The 22,177-nt window shown below is 46.1% G+C and overlaps 1 protein-coding gene across 2 annotated transcripts; it reads left to right on the forward strand.

Moving 5' to 3' along the window:
• The first annotated feature begins 10,273 nt into the window (after window positions 1-10,273).
• LOC142560551 (uncharacterized) lies at window positions 10,274-21,947 on the forward strand. 2 transcript variants are annotated; one of them, XR_012823391.1, is made up of 5 exons: window positions 10,274-10,981; window positions 19,913-20,004; window positions 20,078-20,130; window positions 20,796-20,965; window positions 21,767-21,947. XR_012823391.1 is itself a non-coding variant. In XM_075672742.1 (5 exons), exons 2-5 carry the CDS (start codon window positions 19,957-19,959, stop codon window positions 21,834-21,836), a joined length of 324 nt encoding a protein of 107 aa, XP_075528857.1. In that variant the 5' UTR covers window positions 10,274-10,981; window positions 19,913-19,956; the 3' UTR covers window positions 21,837-21,947. The 2 variants fall into 2 exon arrangements, 1 of the variants encoding a protein (XP_075528857.1); XM_075672742.1 differs by having other exon boundaries at window positions 20,813-20,965.
• The last annotated feature ends 230 nt before the right edge of the window (window positions 21,948-22,177 follow it).

The following is a 22,177-nucleotide window of genomic DNA, read 5'->3' on the forward strand; positions in this document are numbered from 1 at the left end:
TGTTATAAGCACTGATCCAGTTGGGGTAGGGCATATGTAACCTACAAACGGAAGTCTCGGGAGAGCACCTGAGATTATAGTAAAGCAGGCGGCGCAGGAACTCCAGGGCACCCAAGGGACAGTGGGGGGATCAAAGCTCGAAGCAGAACGGTACGTAGGTTGGGGTCGCCGAGGCAGGTGTGTGCCAGGGAGTGTTCGCACGGACAGCTCCCCTGGCACGCGCAGCAGAGCCTCGCAAGGTCGAGATACCTTAAAGGCACCTGCGCCCATGATCTTTCTTTTGCCTCGGTGCAGTGTGCACGATTAAAGAGAATAATATGGAGGGCATCCGGTGCAGTCGCGAATGCGTCATGACAAATGTAGCTCGCGTCGCCTGGCGTGTGCAGTAATATCAGAGTTGGTTGTGTGAACTTTATGCATAATACGCTTTGTTACGGTACCTTAACGCAATGGGTCTAGAGGACGGTGTTTGTACATTTTTTTCGTACCGCCCTAATCCTATACCCCCTACTACAAACACACACACACATACCCCCCTCTTTTTATGTATACATACAATTCCTTGCCATGACGGATCCATAGCCTCCTTTATTTTTGAAAAATAGATTTACCGGCGGGCAGTCGGCAGAGGGCGTCTTGCCAACCTCTCTGTCTAGGTGGCGCGCGCCGCCGCCGCCCGATTCAAAGGGTTGAGCCACAATCATCCATCCATCCATCCATCCATGTCTCTCTGTCAGACTGACCATAGAGTTTCTCACTACATTACCTAGAGGGAAATCTGGCGCTGCTGCGCTGTGGTATGCATGGGAATGCCGGTATATTGTGGATTCGGATTGTCATCGTTCTCGTAGAGACAGGACACCTTGAAGACGCGCTTGGCAAGTACCGTTCCGTCTGTCACAATGATTCATTTTCTACTAGAACAGCACGTGAAAAGCTGTTTTAGCTTTATTATCACGCGAAAACATGTTTTGTTTAACTATGAGAACTTGTTATTCTGTGTACGACTACATGTTACGTAAAAAGTATCAGCGGGCCGCTAAAGTTGGAGGACAGACGACAAGGTTCGCGCTCGCTTTGAAACAGTTGGTCGCCTGTTCTTGCTTTTCTTCGCTTGGTCATGCATCGTGGGTGAGTAAAGATGTAATATGCGTGAATGGAAACATTTTATGAAGATTTTACTTTGAGAACGCGTTATTTGCGTAGCCATATCCACGTTTTAGACGAAGCCTCTTACAACACCAGCCAACACGAGCCTCGCAGACACATATACCGTCATTCCCATGACGGCACGGAGCCCCCTTAAGAAACTCCCATAGACGGTGGCGCCAGATTACCCTCTAGGTGTTATAGTGAGAAACTCTATGAGACTCAGTTGGTCGCCGGCTCGGTACGATCATACGATGGCAACGCGTCGGACCAACGCCCGAGGCCGATGAGTAGCATAATTTAATATTTATATCAATTCCTGTCTGTCGGTCTATACTTATAAAATTCTCACTAGGGAAATTTATTATAGGTGAAGGTAATACATTGTTATGCTTACAGAATTTATACTTTTCGTGACTATATACATACACAGCTGCATTAATATTATAGGGTATAGCGCAATGCGTTCAGAAACAGCGATATATGTGTGTGGGACCGTTTTCTGAAGCAATATGAAACTCGTCGTACGCGCAAACATGTGAATTAACCTGTCATGTTTCTTTAAGGGAAATTCTCGGGATGCTTGCAAGGATTAATTCTGTAAACATGCGGAATTTCACGTGGGCTGTGGTATATATTATGAATTTTCGCTAATCCGTTTTTACTGTAATTTAAACACTAAACTTCTAGAAATATTTGGGGTTTAACAAAGCAAACGTCGCTAAATTAAACTTGTACCTACCGCCCTAAACATGGCCTCCGAGATGCCATCATAGAGCGCCGACGAATCTCTGGCATCGCATCGCTCTGTTAGCGCTGCCCTCGGCGCGCTGCCACGTTCGCTGCACTGCTAGTTTTCTTCCTACTCCCTCCCACAAGCGTCTCCTCTCCGCAAACGTCACCCCCGTCTTCCACCCGGACTCTCCGCCTCTGCGCCAAGAGCTGCAACACAGAGGCGCCTTCCCCACCCACTGCATTCAGCCACCACTAAAAAGAGACGTGTTTTACGATGCTTGGCATCTTTCTTTCCCTCCCTCTAGCTCCTTTTTGCATCAACTAATAGCGCTTTCACTCGTGTGAACGACAAGTGCACCAGAACATACGTATGATCAGCCTGAAGTTAACTTATGCGAATTATTACAGACTGTGGAGCTAGGAGTCCTTGAATTCCGCTCAGCAGGCAGTACCGAGCGGTGATGCTTTCATTCCCAAACAGAAAAACTAATGCAGGCCTTGCTCCACCGTGAATTTTTTTATATTTCATTTATCACGGCAAGACTATTCGTATCCTCCTCTTTTGGATATTTGACGTAAGGAAAGTGTCAGAAAACTAGTTAAACATCTCTTTACTACAGCGCAGATATATTGTTTACTCAAAATGAATTGGTCAGATATGAATTCACAATTTAAAATTTCGGAAGAACATGCGCGACGAGGTGATAACACTGAACGCATGCTGAGCATTTGCCAAAAGGCGAACGCGAATTGTATTGAACCAAGAATAGAACTACGGTTAGGAAAATGCATATTATGTGGAAACCGCTGGAAACAAAAAACAGTGGCGCAAAAAAAAGAGGACTAGAAACAGAATGAGCCCTGTGTCCTCGTCTTTCACGCCATGATGTTTTCCATGAGCCAAATAGCCCAAGCAAACCGTTATGCGACATACTAAGAATTAACTTCCCCTAATAAAAGTGCTGATGCCTTCATTTTGCAGGAGATGACTGGTGAGCGCCAGGGATTTTCTGTTCCTGCTTTGCTACGGGACTGTGAAACGTAAATGCATCAATAGTATAACTTCGGTATTGCACCTACAGCAACACAATCTCGAAATCTTCTCAGCCAATCTTTTCTTCCTTTTAGTAGAAATAATTTGGCTGCTACGACGGCGCAATTCATCTGCTACGGCACCGAGTCCCACCATCCATTCTCTAAATTTTGGTTTCTTCTTTCAAGAAATGGTTTGCCAAAGGCTCGAGGATCCCTTTTTACGAGTGCGTCCCAGCAAGACTTTCTCTGTTGCACGCTTCTGCAGCAGCACTTCGCGCTCGCCCAGGTTTTCTCGCATAGTTTCCGCGTGGGCGATTTTCAAATAGCAATGCAAGGTTTTCCCTGATGGTGCTGGCTGCCGATTTGACACTCGGCACGCCGCTTGCCGGTTTTCCAGTTGGGCTGGCAAGCGCTCTGTTAGGCACTCATACATAACAGACAACTGTATCCTCGCAGTAAGCGCGTTTCTCTTCGGTGCAACAAAAAATACGTTCCTTCATAAAAATCTAACACGTATGATTTCGGCTCATATGTATATCTACAGCACACCGACCTCTTAATGGAATAGTGCTTTATGTACAGATTCATGATTTATCATTCGCTATGTGCCACTGGCTGCGCGCAATTCAGTCTAATCCTTCAGACTCAGCATGTGCCATCTTCTTCGGGTGATTCGTGACGGACGGCGCGGCGCTGCTCGAGACTGTGAAGTCTCCTTTCTTTTCGAACTCGCGCTGCTGCTTGCGGACGGAATGCTTTTCTCCGGAGCCTGAGGGGATGAAACTTGTTCTGGCCTTTTTTTCTTTCTTTTTTCAGCTTCTTCTTGGATCACTGGTAAAGAAAGTTGTGAGTTCGGCGGCAAGCGAACCGCCTGGTTTCCGCGACCCCGAATGTAAAGACGAACACAGCCCCCTTCACTCCCCCACCAACACGTCGCGCGAGAGCAGGCGGGGACCATTCATGCCGTGCAGGCGGTGATCATGTTACAGCGGGGCTGGGGAGAGGAGCGGGCTCCCTGCCGCCGAAACGCGCCGGCGCGCGTTATACTACTCCTTGCCCCGGAAAACACACAGTGGAAAGTGCGTAATATATCCTAAGAATTTGAAAAGGTGGTAGCGCAAGAAGACACGGACGGAGACGAGAGGACAAGGACGGGTGCTGAAATTCCAAAAACATTTATTGTTAATGAATCGCGAATATATACATGCTGTCCGAGCCCGGTGTAATCATCTGCGCATTCGTAAATATGCCAACTATTTGTCTGACAGCGTGATGGATGCCATGTTGACACATCCCCATGCTTACACAGCCTTTTTTCCTCTCCTCCATCGATGATGGAAATAAAGTTCAAGTTCACTTCTAGAAATCGGTTCAGATTCTGCGATTTCCCGTATAACACGAGTTTTACTCTTCTTAAAGGGACACTAAAGGTTACTATTAAGTCAACGTGGACTGTTGAAATACCATCACAGAAACCTCGAAACGCTTGTTTCGTGCCAAGGAGAGACTTATTTTAAGAGAAAATGCGTTATGAAGCGTCCGCGTACCTCTAGCGCTGTTCAAATCGCCCGCCCTCCGATCGAGGAGTACTGACATCATGGTCTCACAGTGACGTTGCGCCATCGGTGAGTAGAACGGCGTCCGCAGACGGCGCTACGGCTTTTCTGCGCAAAACGCGAACGCGCGGCCAGAAACAGAGCCAAGACAGAGCCGACAGCAGAGCGAAAGCGGGAGTATGGTGGCTAGCGGAAGGAGAAACGAATTACGTCCCACATTACGTCCCACGGCACACGGAGAGTCCGTTTTCGTTAAACTATAGGCTGCGGCGAGCTCGCGGCGTGGTTGGCGTGGTCTATGAGAAGCGACGAGCCTTTTCGCACTCGCAACAGGGCATAAAAATGTGCGAATCGATGCAAAACTCGGCCTAGAAACGTGCTTCGTCACAGCCAGGGCTCAATACGACCCAAGCTAGCACGACCCAGATGTCGTTTCCCGCACCGCCACCAGGCGCCGCTACTATACCTCAAACTCCAGCGCAAGGCGCCCATAAGCTGGTACTTCATTCTATGACGCTAACTTCGACGCTCGTCGCTATGGACCCTGACACCGACAGATTGGCTCGCGATGGTGGGCTCAACTTCAGCGATTTGAGCACCGACGAGCGCGACCTGCTGCTGAGGGCTCGCACTGCCGGCGTCGTTGCGTACTACGACGGCGGCCTCGACACCGCCTATCCGGAGCGGGAAAGCAACGAGGGCTTCCCACGACATCACATGGACGTGGCATTCTCGCTGCTTGTTCCAAATGAAAGTTTCGCGAGCCAGCAGAACCCTCACAGCACGACGCGATAACGAAACTACTGAAACACCAAAGCGTGCGCGGCGCGGAGTCGAGCGCGCAGAGTCGAGCGAAAACGAAACCTTTCGAACACCCATATTACTGAAGGGTAACGTTAAAATGTTATTTTTTCTTAGAATCGGATAGACGTAGACAAGTAGCATTTTTTTCCGTCTTATAATCGAATGAAATGATATTTTTAATACGAGTAGTTGAGTATTAGTAACACAAATTATGAGGAGTCCTTTCATCATCGGGCTAGTACCGGAATGTCGCTGGGGGGTCTCAAATCGTGTCATGCATTTACCTCAATTTCTCGGTTACTAAAGCTCTGTTCGCGATTATATTGACGCCTTAGACGTTCTAGAACATTGCTCTACCACTTTAACTTGAGTTTCTGGTAACCTTTAGTGTCCCTTTAATAACGAAAGTGTTTACAAGGTTATGGTGGCTAGAGGGGGAGGTGTCAGCATCGGCTGGGCTGCGCCGTGTACGGCGGTGCGGCATTTTTTCATGACAGCGACAGGTGGCGCGCTCGTCGTCTCCGAGATGCCTAGCGTGATGTGTTTGAGCAATCTCTCCGGCTCCAAGCGCGCGTCGTGAAGTCTGTGGTGAAGTTAGCTTCGCCTTCCCCGCTTTTGTTTGTTTGTCATAAGAAGTTCTGAGTAACCTTCTTGACCCACGCCACTGGAAAAATTTGGTCGGTATGCAGATTAAGCTGGATGATCTCCTGGATGTGGGCCACCTAAACGAAGTTCACGAGATGGTAAAGCATTGTGATGCGATGCCAGATCATCGTGAAATGGTGGGATCAAATAGTGACTCTCGCATACCCTACTACGTTAGCGGGTATGTTACCAGGAAAATGCTAATGAGAACAAAGTGCGAATAGTGTTCACTAGCTGTTGCTTCAAGTAGAAGACTCGCGCTTGCTTCCGGAAGAGTCGTGCGTTACCAACCACATGGATAGAGGTGGCCTACTTTACCCATCTCAGGCACTAACAGACTTGGTTGCTGCGATAGAAGATGCCTTCACGCATTGTTTCAGCTTTAACAAGTTGAAGGCTGACAGCATCATGGGCCTTATTTCCTGCCTGTCAATAAATAAGCTGGATATGGTTGGCTGTGCGCAGCATAGCGTAGAAATCACCAACCAAGTGATACGGCTTTTTGCCATCACGAGGTTGCACGTCCTTGTCGCAGGAGAGAACGCATCGAAGCAAGGGAAGCGAGAAAAAATTAAGTACCTCAAGTTGAGGCGCACGACATAACTGCATAACTGCAAAGTTTATATCAGCAAGACCAACACAAGGCGTTTGTATATGTAAAACAGGAATTGTTCACATCACATTGTATGCCCAGAAATATCTGCATATCTGAAGAGAATTTCCCACCCGACAAATTATTGTTTGCACTGCACCTTGTTCACCGTTTCTGGGTATATACCTTCATTATATATTGGATTTGCGCTCCATTTCGTGTCATATTGTTTGTTTGAGAGCTAACAACCATGTATATAGAGTCGTGTGTATTATTTTATTAACAATAAATATTCTTTTTAAGGCATTTTTGGCATTATTTGAGCGGTACTAAATACGCGAACTTAGTTCTTTGCAGGTTTCTAATATTGGAAACCAAATTTCCCTTAACGCTCTCATATTATCCTGAGTTTTGACCATTGGTGCCTACTGTTCTACCTTTCATTGCAAAATTAAATAAACTTGAAATAATCATGGTTCACTCGAGCGGCCCGTTTCAACTGAGGCGCGTACTTCAACGAGGCGCGCACCAACCAGTAGACGATTAGGACAAGCGCCATGTAGCTCAAGGCACTAACAAAGTCACGCCAGACATAAGTGCATACGGCACCCCATAATAGTCCCTTAACATGTTAAAGCGGCATTGGCAAACTGCAAACAACCGCCTACTTCGGAAGCTTTCTGTTTGGTGCAATTACGAGTTTCACAAGTGTTGCACTGAGCGCGAAGCTAAAGCGCGGCGATAAAATGACCAAAATTTAGTACATAGTACGTTAAGCCAGCTGCAGTGATAAAGTCGCCTATCCTTTAAAATGATTTTCCGATGCGCGTATTGCGCCCTAAGAAGCCGCGGAGCAAGAAACCACTTCACAGCGGAACCAAATAACCGCAGCGGACCTTAGCCAGCGTACGGGAGGCATCTCGGAGCCGACAGCAGCGCCGCCGCATCGTCCTGAAAAAATGCTGCCTCTCCGGCGCTCCGATGCTGACACCTCCCCCTCTAGCCACCATAACAAGGTCGGGCGAACAGTCCCTGCAAGTCAGACAATGACTTGCCATAAAACCTTCGAAATCTTTTCCTTCACGCGGATTTTTTACATTGTTTGAGTGTTTCCTTAACCTATCATTAACACATCTCCCAGTATGGCCAATGTACACTATTCCGCACCTTAAAAGAATTTCATAGACTACCCCTTATGCGCATTCAATTCGCAACTTTCACGTACGGTGGCGTCGCCGTGCGGCGGCGGCCAGAAACAATCGAAAGATTATACTCGCCTCTGGCTGCCGCCCGTGTGCATAGCGTATTGGTGTTGTCTACGCTTTTCCTTCACTTTTGGTTGATGTTTTAACGCGTTCAAAGCTCCCGTCGGATCCTGAAGGACACTTAACATGCTCAGAATGAGCAAACATAGAAGCAACCGCATTTGCTGCGTGCCACAATGGGTGCTGAGCGGTAGGTGATGTGAGCCTTGACTCATTCCCACCGGCTGCGTCGATGCGGAAGAAATTAATTATTAAGCTGCGAATCGGCAAAGCTGTCACAGAAGCGATGAAGGTTTGCAGTGCGCACTTCATGCCGGAGGACTTTTTTGGAATACGACAGATGAGTGCGCGACGCTTCCGAGCATTATGCAAAATAAAAGTGAGGCGTGCAGACAGGACACAAGAGTAGAGTGGACAACACGAATGCCGACTATCAACTGAAGGGAGCACTGAGGCGAAAAAAGAAAGACACAAAACTCATCTGCGCATGCTCAGGAATGGTAACACCACGTGTCAATCGGGTACACGTGCCGGTCTACGTGATATATAACTGTTAAGGCACTTAATCTCTTCCTTATGTAAAGTAATCGAAGGCTGACTCACGCACGCACTTCCAACGTTATAGATATGCCATGCCTCCACCATACGACTTCATTCTTATGCCTGTACATTCCTGAGCATGCGCAGATGAGTTTTGTGTCTTCTTTATTCTTTTTTCGCCTCAGTGCTCCCTTCAGTTGATAGTCGGCGTTCGTGTTGTCCACTTCTCTACTCTTGTGTCCTGTCTGCACGCCTCACTTCTATTTTGCATAATGAATCCTTAAAGGGCCCCTGAAACGGTTCGGACAAATTTTGTAGACGCGTAGGGTACAGCTTAAGTAGAACACTCGCACCACAATTTAAGTGAAGCGTTACGTATTAATGGAGCTACAAGCAATTAGAAGTTACCCTCCTCCCTAGCCATGCTTTTCCTCCTCAACTCGTTCGCCCAGCGAGCGGGGCTAAGCTCCGCCTTCACTGGTTCAGCGTCACGATGCGACGTCACATCGTCCACTTCCGGTTGTCTTGGAGCCCGCCCCCGCCCGCGCGAGACCGCTCCGCTAGCCCCTTGGCCGTCGACCCCAAGCGAGAGCTATCGAAGCAGCGTGCGTTGCGAGCATTCTGTCGTAGCGCCGAACGTGTCTTATATTCCGGTAACCACAGGCACGCTGGTCATTTCGGCAAATGAATGTAGGCATAAACTCAAGCTGATGAAGGAACTTTAGCGTAGACGTACGTGAGCGGCCTGATCGGTCTGCACGGTCCATACACTTGTTGGTGCAGAGCTTAACCAGCCAAACAAAGCGCTAATATTGCTCTAACCAAGTGTAAAACATGTTAAACATTTATAAAAACAGCGTGTTCATGATTACACTCCTGCGAAAAATACACACCAGCAGCAAAGAAGAATACACTTCGTTGCTGCTACTGTGTATGGTTGAGCTCTGTGCCACCAGGTGGCTGCACCGTGCAGACCATTCGCATTTGCCCTTCTGCTCATCTCATGGCTCATCCCGTTACGGCAAAGTCAAGCGGCCAGACTCTGTATCCTTGCGCTTGCGTTTTCCCTAATACCGGACTCGCGAAACGCTATTGCGTTAGTAATCTTCCGGTGTAAAGTGACGGCCACAAACGCGCAAATCCTAGCGCCGATCGGATAGCGGCAGTCCGATGCGCAGCAGCCAGTTCGCTCGTACGCTGCCTTGCAGAGGGAAACGATGTCGCAGCTTGACATATTGCCAGTCGCTAGGTTTGCAGTCCACAAGGCAACAAAAAAAAGTCGAATCATAGTGCTCGCGAAAAGACTGAGACCGACTCTGACCGCGGCGCTCTCTTCAAAATGGAGTACGTTGTAACACAAGCAGACGACACACGCTCTGTGCCGGAAGTGCTTAAGTGTACTGAAAAATTATTCTTGTGCATTCTCTTTATGTAATTTTCTTTTGATAAAAACAAATTAACTAATATTCCAACTATTACGAAGATCATTTGTTTACCATAAAATTGGAAAAATTATCGACCACGCGCCCTTGTCAGCCAATCGGATAGCTCGCCCCACTGACGTCGTATGGATGATTTCGGTCATATGGGTAGGGGCGGCTTAAAATTCCGCCGAGCAGTGTGCTGCGATCGGCAGCGATGTGCATATTTAAAACCTTATAATAAATTACACGCCTTACGCGGAGCACTTAGATGTGTCAATTAATGATCAGAAGGACCTACTCTAACGACTCAATACGTTTGTAGAAAATCGTCAAAAGCGTTTCAGGGTCCCTTTAACAACTAGCTCAGCTTTCTGTCGTTCTAAGATTCCGAGCACTTGAAATCGCGAATAGGCCCACCTTCATAAAGACTCGGGCATAACACTATGTTACGTGAAGGGAAAGAAATAATGTGCAATTTCAACTCAAATGTGTTGTAGGATGATTGATGCTTGCGTTCATGCCACTCATGCCTTTGCGGCTACGTTGGAGCGCAAACATTCTCCGTGAAGCCTTGTACCTGCTTCAAAATTTCTCGTTCAAGCATTCGTGCTCTGCAACGCCGGCTTGACGCTCTACCATTTTCGAACAGAGATGAGTTACTCATTTGTGCATCGAAGCAAAGTGACGCAGGCGTAGAGGGACCTGGAATTCGAACCTCGTCTACCACTTCGATGCGCGGCTGCAACGTGCGCACAGGCGCGCATGACTGCACTCATAGCCCAGGTAGCACACAAAGTCTTGAAAACGTCGTATTAAGGGATTCAACGTCTGAAACGGATTTTTGACCAAAATCGACGCATCAAAGACGTTCCAAACAAGATAGCTTAAAAACGAGGGGTGAATACGTTTTGATAACGTTGGAAGCCAGACAGCTTAAAAACGAGGGGTGAATACGTTTTGCAAACGACTCAAAACGCCACCGCCACGCCACGGCGCGTCAGCCTCTTTAGCGGCTTCTACAATATTCAACAACCCATCAACGCGATCCAACCTTGCGCAAGGTGGCGATACCGTCGTCAAATCATGTGACCAAGGTGGCCACGTGATTCGTGATGCCGGGCAGCCGGGCGAGCCGGGCATAGTCGCGTCGTCATGGCGTCGTCGCGTCACCGCACTCGCATTGCGCTGTGGTGTGTTTGCGGCTGTTCTGAACGTGCTGCCGCTGCCCTTTGCTATGTAAGTGTTGCAGTGTTTTGCTGTCAAGAAAACGACATTCTGTGATTAGTTTGGGTTGTGCGATCTGTTTGACCCGGGCATAATAACGTTATCGCACTTGCATTGCGCTGTGGTATGATAGCGGCTGTTCTGAATGTGCTGCCGCTGCCCTTTGTCATGTAAGTGTTGCAGGGTTTTGCCGTCAAGAAAACGACGTTCTGTGATTAGTGTGGGTTGTGCGATCTGTTTGTGTAGTTTAATTTGGAAATCAGTAGTGTTTTCAATTGGAGGGCGCGGAGTGGAGGGCACTAATCAGCTCTTCAAGTTCATTGTCATGTTATGTGAGGCGCTTTTTCACTGACGCTGTAATTAAGGCGTTAAGGGCAGTATAAGGACGAAAGTTAGAGGGACGAAATCGTGCCTGTGTGTCCCTAGCGTCGGGGTCGGCCGCTATGCGTGATCCTAACAAGAAAGCATTTTGCAGAATGCGAAGAAAGGCGGCAAAATTTCTGTCTGTGCGCACCTTGCCGATCTCCGCAATAGAGCCATCATCGTGGTATTTTAGTCTCCCGTTTAGCAAGAGTGTTGCAGACAAGGGAACTGGTTCAAACAGGCTTTTTTTAAATGATTCACTACTAGTGCGGTATCCCAAAAGGTGAGGTCAAGTGCTCGCCCTATTTTCTTCCCTCGCGCTATAGCGCACTGACAGAATTTTGCTTGCACCATACCGTGCTTTTATCGTTTGCGCTTCAGGTTCTCGATTGTGTTTTCGCCCCCTTTACCCACGTGATGGGTATTTCATGGTATTACCGGGTACCACATGTGTCCATATATTGTGTCCAATATATGAAACTGCCAAATTCGATTTTATTTGATGCCTCAAATGGTAGTAATGTATTGAGTCCCTTGTCGCTTTGTGCTTGTTATCAATTTTACTATTTGGCGAATGGATACAGCATGTACGCTGCATAATTCGCCTGTGGATACTGCATACGTGAGTCGAGTATGCCCTTGGTATAAAATAAATTGCATGCTTTAGGTAGTACGATTGTTTGCAGTTTGGGACATGTGTCGGAATGTACACTGCGCGCCCTTCGCGCTTTACGGCGGCCTGCCGAGTTCTTGCGGGTGCCATGTGTGCGCATGGAGTTCGCGAAGCGCTCTCGCAGTTTTTTTTATATATATATATACATGTGTTCTGTTCGCGCGCTTCGCACAACAGGGCATGTCGCAGTTCTTTGTCCTTGTGCAACACATTTTCCTAGCGTACGTCTGTGCATTATTTAATACCGGTTTCACACGGGGCTCTTTTAGCCGCTATCCAGTCCGTTACGAATCGAATTTCTCGGTCGTGATTGGCTCCTCTGCGCAAGCTACGACAGTGAGCCAGTCGCGTCGATAATTTCGATCCGGATCGGGCTTGATCGCGATCGAGAGTGGTCGTGTGACACCGGTTTTACACATGGCTCCCACATAGGGAACACATTAAGTTCAATGCTACAAAAAAAAAACTGAGTGAAGAGCAAGTGCATAATATGCCAGTGGTGGTATGTGGGCAAGTCTTTCTGGTGAAGCCAATACTTGTGCATTCAAAACATTTCAATTACCAGCGTAGTGCATCAATGTGTCTACTTCGACAAAATAGAGCACCAGTGCAGATATCTGAACATACCTGTCCAGGGCAGCAAGTGTGTCTACATTGAAACCACTACCAGCATGTGCGGCAGTTCTATTTCCAGCAGCGGGACTGCACAATAATCAGTAGGGTGCTCTCAAGCTGTTTACCTATGAAGCTCTGCCTGGACTGTGTGCCAAATATTTTTGGACGTGAAAGTGGGGGTGAATTGGTAAAGATCAGTGGAACTGTGCCTGGACTTTGTGGCAAATGTTTTTGGATGTGAAAGTGTGAGTGAACTGGCAAAGAATTTGCTCTGGGCTACATGTGTTAAACGTTTTTCTCATTCAGAGTGCTTTTTTTTACTTTAGGAGACTGGAGATGTGCGCAAAATGTGACATGTCAGTGTGCTAATTAATGTATTTGCTGGTTTGCAAATTATTCGTTGCAACTTTATTTTTGCCAGAGAGGCACAACTTTGCCTCTTGTAAAGGGCTTTTTAGATAAAACACTTACTATTTATTATGACCATTGCTTCCTTTGTTACACAAATGCAGCTTCCAGTGAATTCCAGTTTATTTCCATGTTTATGTAAGTTTCTAATATGAGGCTTGCATATTCATTTCTCACGTTCTGGAGTGGCAAGATGCAGCATTACTGTCTCATCGTTCGCTGTACTACAGTAGCGTTCACTTGTTACACTGAATCCCCCGTTTAAGTATTCTGTACTAATTTCACTTTATTGCTTTTTTGTTGTATGGTTATTTTTTCTCGCCATTACCTTCTTTGTTATATCCTAAAGGCAATATTTCCAATTTTGCATTGTTCCCATTTTTTTTATTTCTGTCACAGGATTGTTTTATGATGGTATGCGGTGGTATTTCTTTTTGTGCTCTTTTCAAGCTTCTAGATGATTGGTAACATTGCTTGGAGGCAGTTACCATCCAATTCATACTCTTGCATTTTTCAGTCTACTTCTTCCATTCGCTCCGATGTCACTTCTGCATAACTCTAGTCCATCTAATAGCACGTGCACTTTACTATGATAAATTAGACACTTTAGTACACTCCAGGTTTTTCTGTTCATTTTTGTATGTGTACTTGGAATTTTTTTATGTGCTAGTGAATGTTCACTTTCGAGTTCATTACGAATCCTTTCTGCGACTTTTGTCATTGTTGATGTACTTCTATTTCTATTTGCATTTCTCACACAGTTTGTTCGAACCTTGCATAAGCATTACATTTTAATAAAGTGTTCTTGCTTTGTCACAATGTTCTCATTTCATGCACTTTTGGCATGAAGGGCTTGGTCTGGCCACCTGCCAAGACGTGGCCATTTGTTCTTTGCAGGATGTCATTCCCATTGTGGTTGTAAGCATCGTAGCTTACTAAAGGCGGTATTAAGGATTTATTATTCCTAACAGGCTCATTTTCGTGCGACTTGGTAGAGGATGCGCCGGCCATTAGGGAACAGTGCTTGGCACTGCGCCATGGCTCTTACAGTCAACACCGACGCTTCTACTCATCTGGGGCGCGATTGGAGATCGTTGTTCGAAACGCCCGATCAGTTTCACCTCACGCGATTGGCCTAGGCCGTGCCAACGGGTGCGGCTGACGACGTTTGCGCGGCATAGGCCAGTCGCGTGAGGCGAAACTAAACGCGTGTTTTGAACAACGATGTCTGATCGCGCCCGTCACCCGCGAAAATTAGCTTCAGATGATCGTAAACCTTTCAAGACCGCTTCTAGACCAGCTTTTTGATAACGTCCTAAAAACGTTTAGAAATTGGTTACGAATAGTTTTGGCAAAGGGATTACTTGTGTCTTTCCCAATCCTATTTCTAGACCAGCTTTTCGAATACGTCTTGCAGACCTGTTCTAGACCGTCTCAAGAAAGTAATTAAGCCGGACATTAGCAGAGATATACGACGTTTTCCCGCCGAAGTTCTCTCATTCGTGTCTTCTTTAACCCGTTTTTATCGTCTTGGATAAACGCTACGAAAACGTTACGTATCTCTTTTGTGCTACCTGGGAGGGTAACAAATCCTAGTCCAACAAACGTTAAACTACTGTGCAGTGTTCGCGTAGCGAACCCTCAGCTGATCTGCGTGTATATTATTTTATATAGATAACTGGAAGAATGGAGCGAGCATTGCCGCGGACCGGTAAATATCGGCTATGTATCGCTTGATCTGTCTATAGGCAAGACGCGGTAGGACTCACGCAGGCTGTAAAACTACCGCAAGACTGTAGCTTGCACAGCATGCATAAAGCGCAATAACTAAATTACAAAGGTGAACGGTCATCGTATTAGTTCGCAAAAGCGGTCAGGTATGGTTCTTTGTTTACTTCTCGTGTTCAACATCCAGCATTGTGAACACAGGCAGGGATAACTAGACAATAAATTTTCGGTCACAAAACGCTGCTTTAGGGCTGCTTTTCACTCCGTCGATATAAAGGACTTCGGTCGCACAACACCAGGAAGGTTTTCTTTCTCGACACGGCGGCTTATTCAAGCGGTCTAAGTAACAACTTGCCGAGAGCACCACACCGCATAAAAGCTCATGGTACCCGTTCAAAAAGATGACCAGCGTTTAGGACTTCCTCGCTTTCTAGCAGGCTTCGAATCCTGCGTTCTGCTCGCCCAATGTGAGCCATTACGTAGGCTAACGACAGCGGGCGTGTAAATTGAAGAGACATTTCAACCAGACGACGCGAAACAACATCTTACTGAGCAAGACTACCGCAGCACTGCACCGACTGCTCTAGTTCTTAATCTCTCGGACAGCCATGTTGGATTTAAGGTGGCGCCCCCTATAGGCCATGAAAGTTGCGAATAAAAGGCGGCCTGTGCTTTATGCCGCAGTCACGTTACTGGCTTGCTTCCGGGTCGGTCATCCTACAAAGCTTTGACAGCTTATGGGGAGCAGCGAACACTCGTAACGCTGAGCCACCTTTTCCAAATTGTGGGATAGTGTGTGAACGTAAGGTATTACAGCTACATTCTGCCTACGCTGTGCGCGGGCTTCGCACGTTTGTGGCTTTGTGCGCATATCTCTCAGCAGGTTCCCTGCAGTATTCTTAGCAAAAAAAAAAGCCCTCCTCCATTGCACCCTGTGAAAGTGGATGTACAACAAAACGATTGCCGACGTTAGACGACGTTACTCAGAAACCAACCACCGCTAACACCACAAGCGACGTACGTAACGCGGGCACGCATGTATACGGAAGTGCAGCATACATGGCCCCCGCCAAGCGCAAGAGCCTTATGGAACTAAATGAATGTTTGAGGGTAAATTGTCAGAAAATGCGTAAAATACAACTTAAGCACAAGCTTCAGACATGATAACTTCGGATTGCAAATCGAGTATGCGGGAAAACATAATTCTGTTACGCGGAAACTGAAAGACAAAGCCCTTTTCTATAGCTGCCATTTGAGGTCTGTCTGAGTGGCCACGGCCGGTAGGTGGCGGTACCTCAGATTAGTACCACAGAGAAAGGCGGAAAAAAAAAGCGAGCTCGCCATGCAATAGGCTGCATAAACATGCAGGGCGCCAGAAGAAAGGAAAAGCGCTTATAAATTGAAGAGCAGTTAAATAGAGAACAAATAGGGGTGTATACGGTTATAAAAACGCACCTTAGAGACTTAAGAGATGCACCAGTCATTGAGAATTATGTTTGGGAAGGTTGCAACAGAACTAAATCGAAAGGAAAGGGAGGGAGGCCGGAATGTTCAAATGGGAAAAAGCATATTCAAAGTGTCAAGGGCATGTTTGGTTTTCAGGCACAATGAGTGGAAATAAAACTTGGCTGGGCTTAACGTATTTATGAACGAGAAAACATTGCAGAGAGAAGAACCAAGGCTTAGCGGAATGCCTAAGTGCTGATATTAGGCGTTTCGGAAATAATGCCGAAATTACCCTGTTAGGTGACATGAATGCCCACATACAGGATCTAGACGTTTATACCGACAACAACAGGAAGTTATTGCTGGACCTTTGTGAGCAACGTAACCTCGTTATCGTAATTACGGGCCGTAAATCTGATGGTCAGATCAGATGGGAAGTTGGAAATAGGCAATCGACTATTGGTTACTGTCTGGTGGTGGTGGTGGTGGTGACAACTTTATTAACAATCCGGCAAATTCGTGGCCTGGGCCTAGGCCGCCCCGAGGAGGTCCGGAGATCCTGTCTCCTCGCCGCCTCACGGGCTTGCTGGATGGCCCATAGTTGATTTTCGAGGTTTGAGCTGCGCAACGCGGCCGTCCATCGCGCCGCAGCTTCATCTGGGGAAACTGCATTTTCTTTGCATATAATTTCACATTCCCAGAGAATGTGTCTAAGAGATGCGTGAGCCCTGCTGCATAATTTGCAGTTATCATCTGAGTAGATGTCCGGATATATCCTTCTGAGATGGACGGGGTTGGGGAAGGTCTGGAGACAGCTACAAACTGTCTGATGACGGCAGATATTTATGATGAGTTCAGATGATCAGTTGAGATAAGTTGAGCCATTGGCGAGTAAGATTGTAGTAACACAAGGACTGGCCATAAACGCACCATTTTGAAAATGGGATATGTAGTTGTGAAGGAGAGCACGGAGCGAAGAATGGCCAGTCCAAATTTGAACGCTCAACAAATAACAAATCTAGCCGCGGGAGTCGAGAAAGAACACGGCAAATGGCCAAGCAAAAAGTGGGAATACAGTGAGCTTCTAAATGTAATGACGAGAGAAATTAGGAAGGAGAAGCAACACGTTCGTTGGAAAACAAAAAGGAAGTAAAAAAAGCTGGTGGAACAGCGTGATACCCGAAGCGATCGATGAACGACAGAAAGCATTACGAGAACATAACCAGGCATAGAAAGTGCAGTTGCCACAGGTTGAAGTAGACAGAAAATTAGAAGTATACCGGGAGAAAAAAATCTATTGTTGTAATACTGGTTCAAGCAAAGTTCAAAGGTGAAAGTGAACGTTGGTTGTCGGAAATACGTGAGAAAAGGAAGGCCGCGCCTAGAATATCTTGAAAACACACAAACTTCTTAAGCAGAAAGTCTGGAACACAACAACGTGTCCTAGACTAAGATAAAGAAAAATGGAAGGGGATGCGACATTAAATTACATCCGAAAAATAACGACCGAATCATTCCAAGGCAATGATGAAGTAGTTTTAAAGAAGAAGAGCGTTAACGAGAACCAGAGAAACTTCTAAAGCGCACAGCCATAGGGTTAGGCGAGGTTCCCGTTAGGCTGATTAGCGAACTAGAATCAAAAAGTAAGGAAGCTCTGTGGGAAGCAGTAGAAAAAGGCTTACAAGATAGGCGAATACCAGACAGCCGGAGACAAAGTAGAATGAATTTAATGTATAAAGATAACGGAGAAAAGAATTGAATTCACCCATATAGACCGTTGACCATTATATCGGCAATATACACGTTAGCAATACAGGTAATTAAATTACAAGTGCAAACATGGGCAGAGAATGGTATGGGAGAACTTCAGAACGGGTTCAGAATAGGCGTCAGGATGATAACTTATTTGTTCTTATTCAGTGTATTGAAATATCCAAAGAGAGGAGACTGTCTTATGTGGCTTTTTTAGATATTACCGGAGCGTATGACAACGTAGACCACAAAATTTTGTGGGATATTCTGGAAGGCAGAGGCAACGACTTTATATAGCTTTGACAGAGACCTACCTAGAAAATACAGTTTGCGTTGAATGGGGAGGGATGAGGAGCGAGAAGCAAGTTGATATCAACTAGGGACTACTGTTTGTGATGTACATGGTAAGTATGAAAAGGGCGCTAGAGGGAACCAGCAGAAGCTTGATGTGGGCGTGTTGGTTGAGCATACTTGATGAAAAAAGAGAGCGCTACGAAGACGAGGACGAAAGAACAACATGTACGACAGACAAGGCGCAATTTTGGGAAGCAATTTTGGGTTTTATCTCTCATACAAACAGGCGGTTAAAATAGTAGAGCAGTAGCTTCCAGGTTCGTTTTATGCGGACGACATTGTGTTGCTAGCTAACAAGCGGAGTGTTATGCAGCGCCTGGAGAATATATGTGCACATGAAGGTGAGAATTTAACATTTGAAATTTAGCGTTAGGAAATCAGCTTTTATGGTAAACAGTACTCAATGAAAACAGTGAACAGACAGTATCAATACAGGGCCAGGAAATACTTCGAGTAAAAGAACACAAATACCTCAGTATACACTAAAAAAAAATCCACGCTTAATCTCACGCTAAACTGTGAGTTTTAGCGTGACGCGCATGTAAGTGAGGCGCGGACAAAGACAATTGCACACGGTAATAACAGGTGTACAATAATGAACAAGTACAAAAGGAAACAAAACAAGATTATACAATATTTATACAATACTCCCAAAAAAGATAACAGAACCTACATGCTAACGTGCATAGCACCCAAAGTACTGTTCGACGCATTGAAGAGGTCAAAATTATTGTTTGCATAAGCTATATACATATTCGTATAGAGCTACCAATCCCTCCAAAATATTACACAGACGCACGCACGCACGCACGTGCACAGCACACACGCCAAAAGGAAACGGCGACGCGCTCACAGGAAGCGCCTGACAAAAAAAAAAAAGAAAAAAAAAGGAAAAGTGTGTGGAACCGAGGTCGTATGCGCTGTCGCATCTCCCTCTCCCAGAAGGAATGAAGACGTTCTTGGAACGCAGGGACGGGCGATTCTCTCTGTCAGCATCAGCTCCCACCAGCGAGGACGGGACGAGAAAGCGAAGCGGGACTTTCCTTGCTGTCTATTTTTTCTTCGTCACGCTCAACGCCGGCTGCCCGCAGGGGCGCAGGCGAGTTCCCGCCAAATGGCGCGGGGGCGCAAGCAGTCGCGTGAGTTGCCGCCAAATGATAGCTCTGGATGCCAGCTCGTTCCGCGTCTCTTGGTAGACTAGTTGGTGCATTTCTGTTATCATGGACTGCGCATATAAACGCAAACTGCACAAAAGTGACATGGACAAAAACAGCGCAAGCCCTTTCCATGCAGTGGAGCCGCCGTATCTCGCCGTTCAAAATATGCGTACTCGTAAGCGGCATTTTAATTTCACGTTGTGTAATGCATGACTGTCTTTTTCATGTGAACAAAACTCGCTCTGTATTGCGTAAATGGTTTTGCAACGTATGATAAGCTCCTTGTTTTTTGGGCTTATTTTTTCTGACAGGAAGAAAAAAAAAGAGGCTTTATACGAGAACGGATCAAGCGTTCGAGAGTTGGGACAGGGAAATGTGAGACGTACTTTCATGTATATATTTCTAATATTATTTTTTCGTCTTGTATTTTCCTTAATTTTTCTCTAGGAAACACTGGAACGACACTGCTTAAATTGAAGCACAGTGTGCGAATGACCTGCTACGCTCGGAACTGTTACTACCATTCGGGAAGAAATCAGGTAAGACGCTTGTCTGGTTGTCATTGCGGACAAGTCATAATTAATTAGAAGTTAATTTCGTTCCTTCCCACAGATGAAAAAACAAAACTGTAAATGCCTGTACGATATACGTCTGGTGCATTGCAGGTAAGAATGGATTGTGTGTGGCACATCTCCGCATGTGAACTAGAGTAGATCTAGGAACATCAGACAAGAAGCCGCGTATGTGAAACCCTGCGGATAGCCCATATGTAAGTTGTTCCTCAATTTTTCTGTTGTTGCATTTTCGTAGTTTACGTGTAGTACTTTGTCACCGCGGTCTCGACGTTATGTATACCTATACATTTGTCTCGTGGCAGTCTGCGTGCTATTTTGTTTGTGCAACTGTGTTGTATTCATTTATCGCGCTGCCTGGATGTTTTTTTTTTTTAAATGATATTCTAAGCCAAGCCAGTAAATCTTTCCTTCCTGTCCTCATGTTTCCTTGGGCGGCTCTAAAGTGTATCTTAGAGGAATATTTAACTTCAGATTCCCGCATGGAACAGATGGTGAGTGACATGCTGTGTTTTCTTTTTAGAGAAACTATGTATTCATGTTTATATTTGGCTGATTTTCATTTTGTCATTCATACAATACCGCAGCCATATGTCGTTCTGTCATAGAACGTTGTTTCTAGATATATTTGTTTTATGTGGTTAAAACATTTAAAACGAGAGCGATCATATTTCTTATCCTGACCATTATTTTTTACAGACCACGATAACCGCGTATTTGGATGTCTGGTTTAGCTCTACATGCGCTGGTTCGTGCAGGTGAACTTTTTTTTCAGATACGGAGGAACGGACACCGGTCATGCCGTGCGCACTCTTCTGCAGGGCATACTTACAAATGAAGCTGCACTGCAGTTTAGCTCGAAAGGGTCGCAGGGGAGGAAGCACGCCTTCGTGAAGCTCCCGGCCCCCCATCACGAATCTCATTCTAGGTAAGAAATATGGCATAACAATCAGCCTTCTTGTGCACGTTGCGAACATCGGTACCAACTGCATGCTTCGTTTTTTTTTTTCTTCATTCAAACAAGCTGCTGCCTATTGCATCTTGCTGCGTCCAGTATTAGCACTTTCTTTAATAAAATAATGCCGTAATAAGTGAGTTCTACTTGCGGCGTCCATATTTTGTCGCTGCTTTTGAGAAGTTTGTTTTGCTTCACCATATAATATATGCTGTATATGCTGTTTCTGCTTTAACCCATGTATGCAAACTGTTTTCTGCAAAACATAGACCTATCATCGTTGCCATCATGTCAGCAAGTATATGTATCATGCCATAAACTTCCCCTCTTGCCTCTCCAGACATTTACCTATTCACCTCCTTGTGCCGCTTGGCGCTCCGGGCTCCGGCGCGTTCGTTGTCTCAGCGTTTCAACTTGGCTGTTTCATGCAGTGCTCACGGGAGGCAACAAGACGGATCGTGGTGTAAATAGCCGCACTACCTATAGACACAGTAGCCACTGTGTATGCGTGTTTTGTTATGGTTCCATGTTGAGTTCCCCCTATTGCTAACGACATATAAATTATCAACTATCCGGTACTTACACGATTTGTGTCGTCCAGCCACTCTTCCCGACAGCTTCGATACTGATTTGCACGTCCCTAATATTACTTTGTTATCGTTTCTTTATCTGGCTTATGATCTTTTTATTGTTTCACTTCTTCAAATGGAATGCGACTAACCAACTGAACTATAAAGCGGAGGCAGCCTTCTTATATGTGCCGCTTTATTGCAGCATCTGTGAGGAGCACCTTCCCAGACGCGATCACTGGCTTCAGTGGCTGGAGTCACGAAATGCTGGTTAGTCGGAGCAGCTGACAGGGATGGAGGCTGGAACGAGAGAAGGCGTCGTGACCCCGCTTCAAGCCCACCATGAACTAGCGTTTGAAACTTCTGTGAACGTGTGGGTGTACATATCCAAGACAAATACAAGAAATAAAGACCTGTATAAGAACATTTTGCCTGGCATTTATGTGGCATGAAAAGTACAAAAAAGCGTTCGCTTTCGTCTGGTACTTCTATGCCGGCCACCACACAAGCGTGATGCATGATGCGCATGCTGTTGTAAGTGCATGATGCAAATGCTACGATTATTCGGGGCGTCAAAAGCAACGTCGGCTTTCAGCGCCGGGCCGGTGCAATGCCG

This window comes from Dermacentor variabilis, chromosome 1, assembly GCF_050947875.1.
Source record: "Dermacentor variabilis isolate Ectoservices chromosome 1, ASM5094787v1, whole genome shotgun sequence".
NCBI lineage: Eukaryota > Metazoa > Arthropoda > Arachnida > Ixodida > Ixodidae > Dermacentor > Dermacentor variabilis.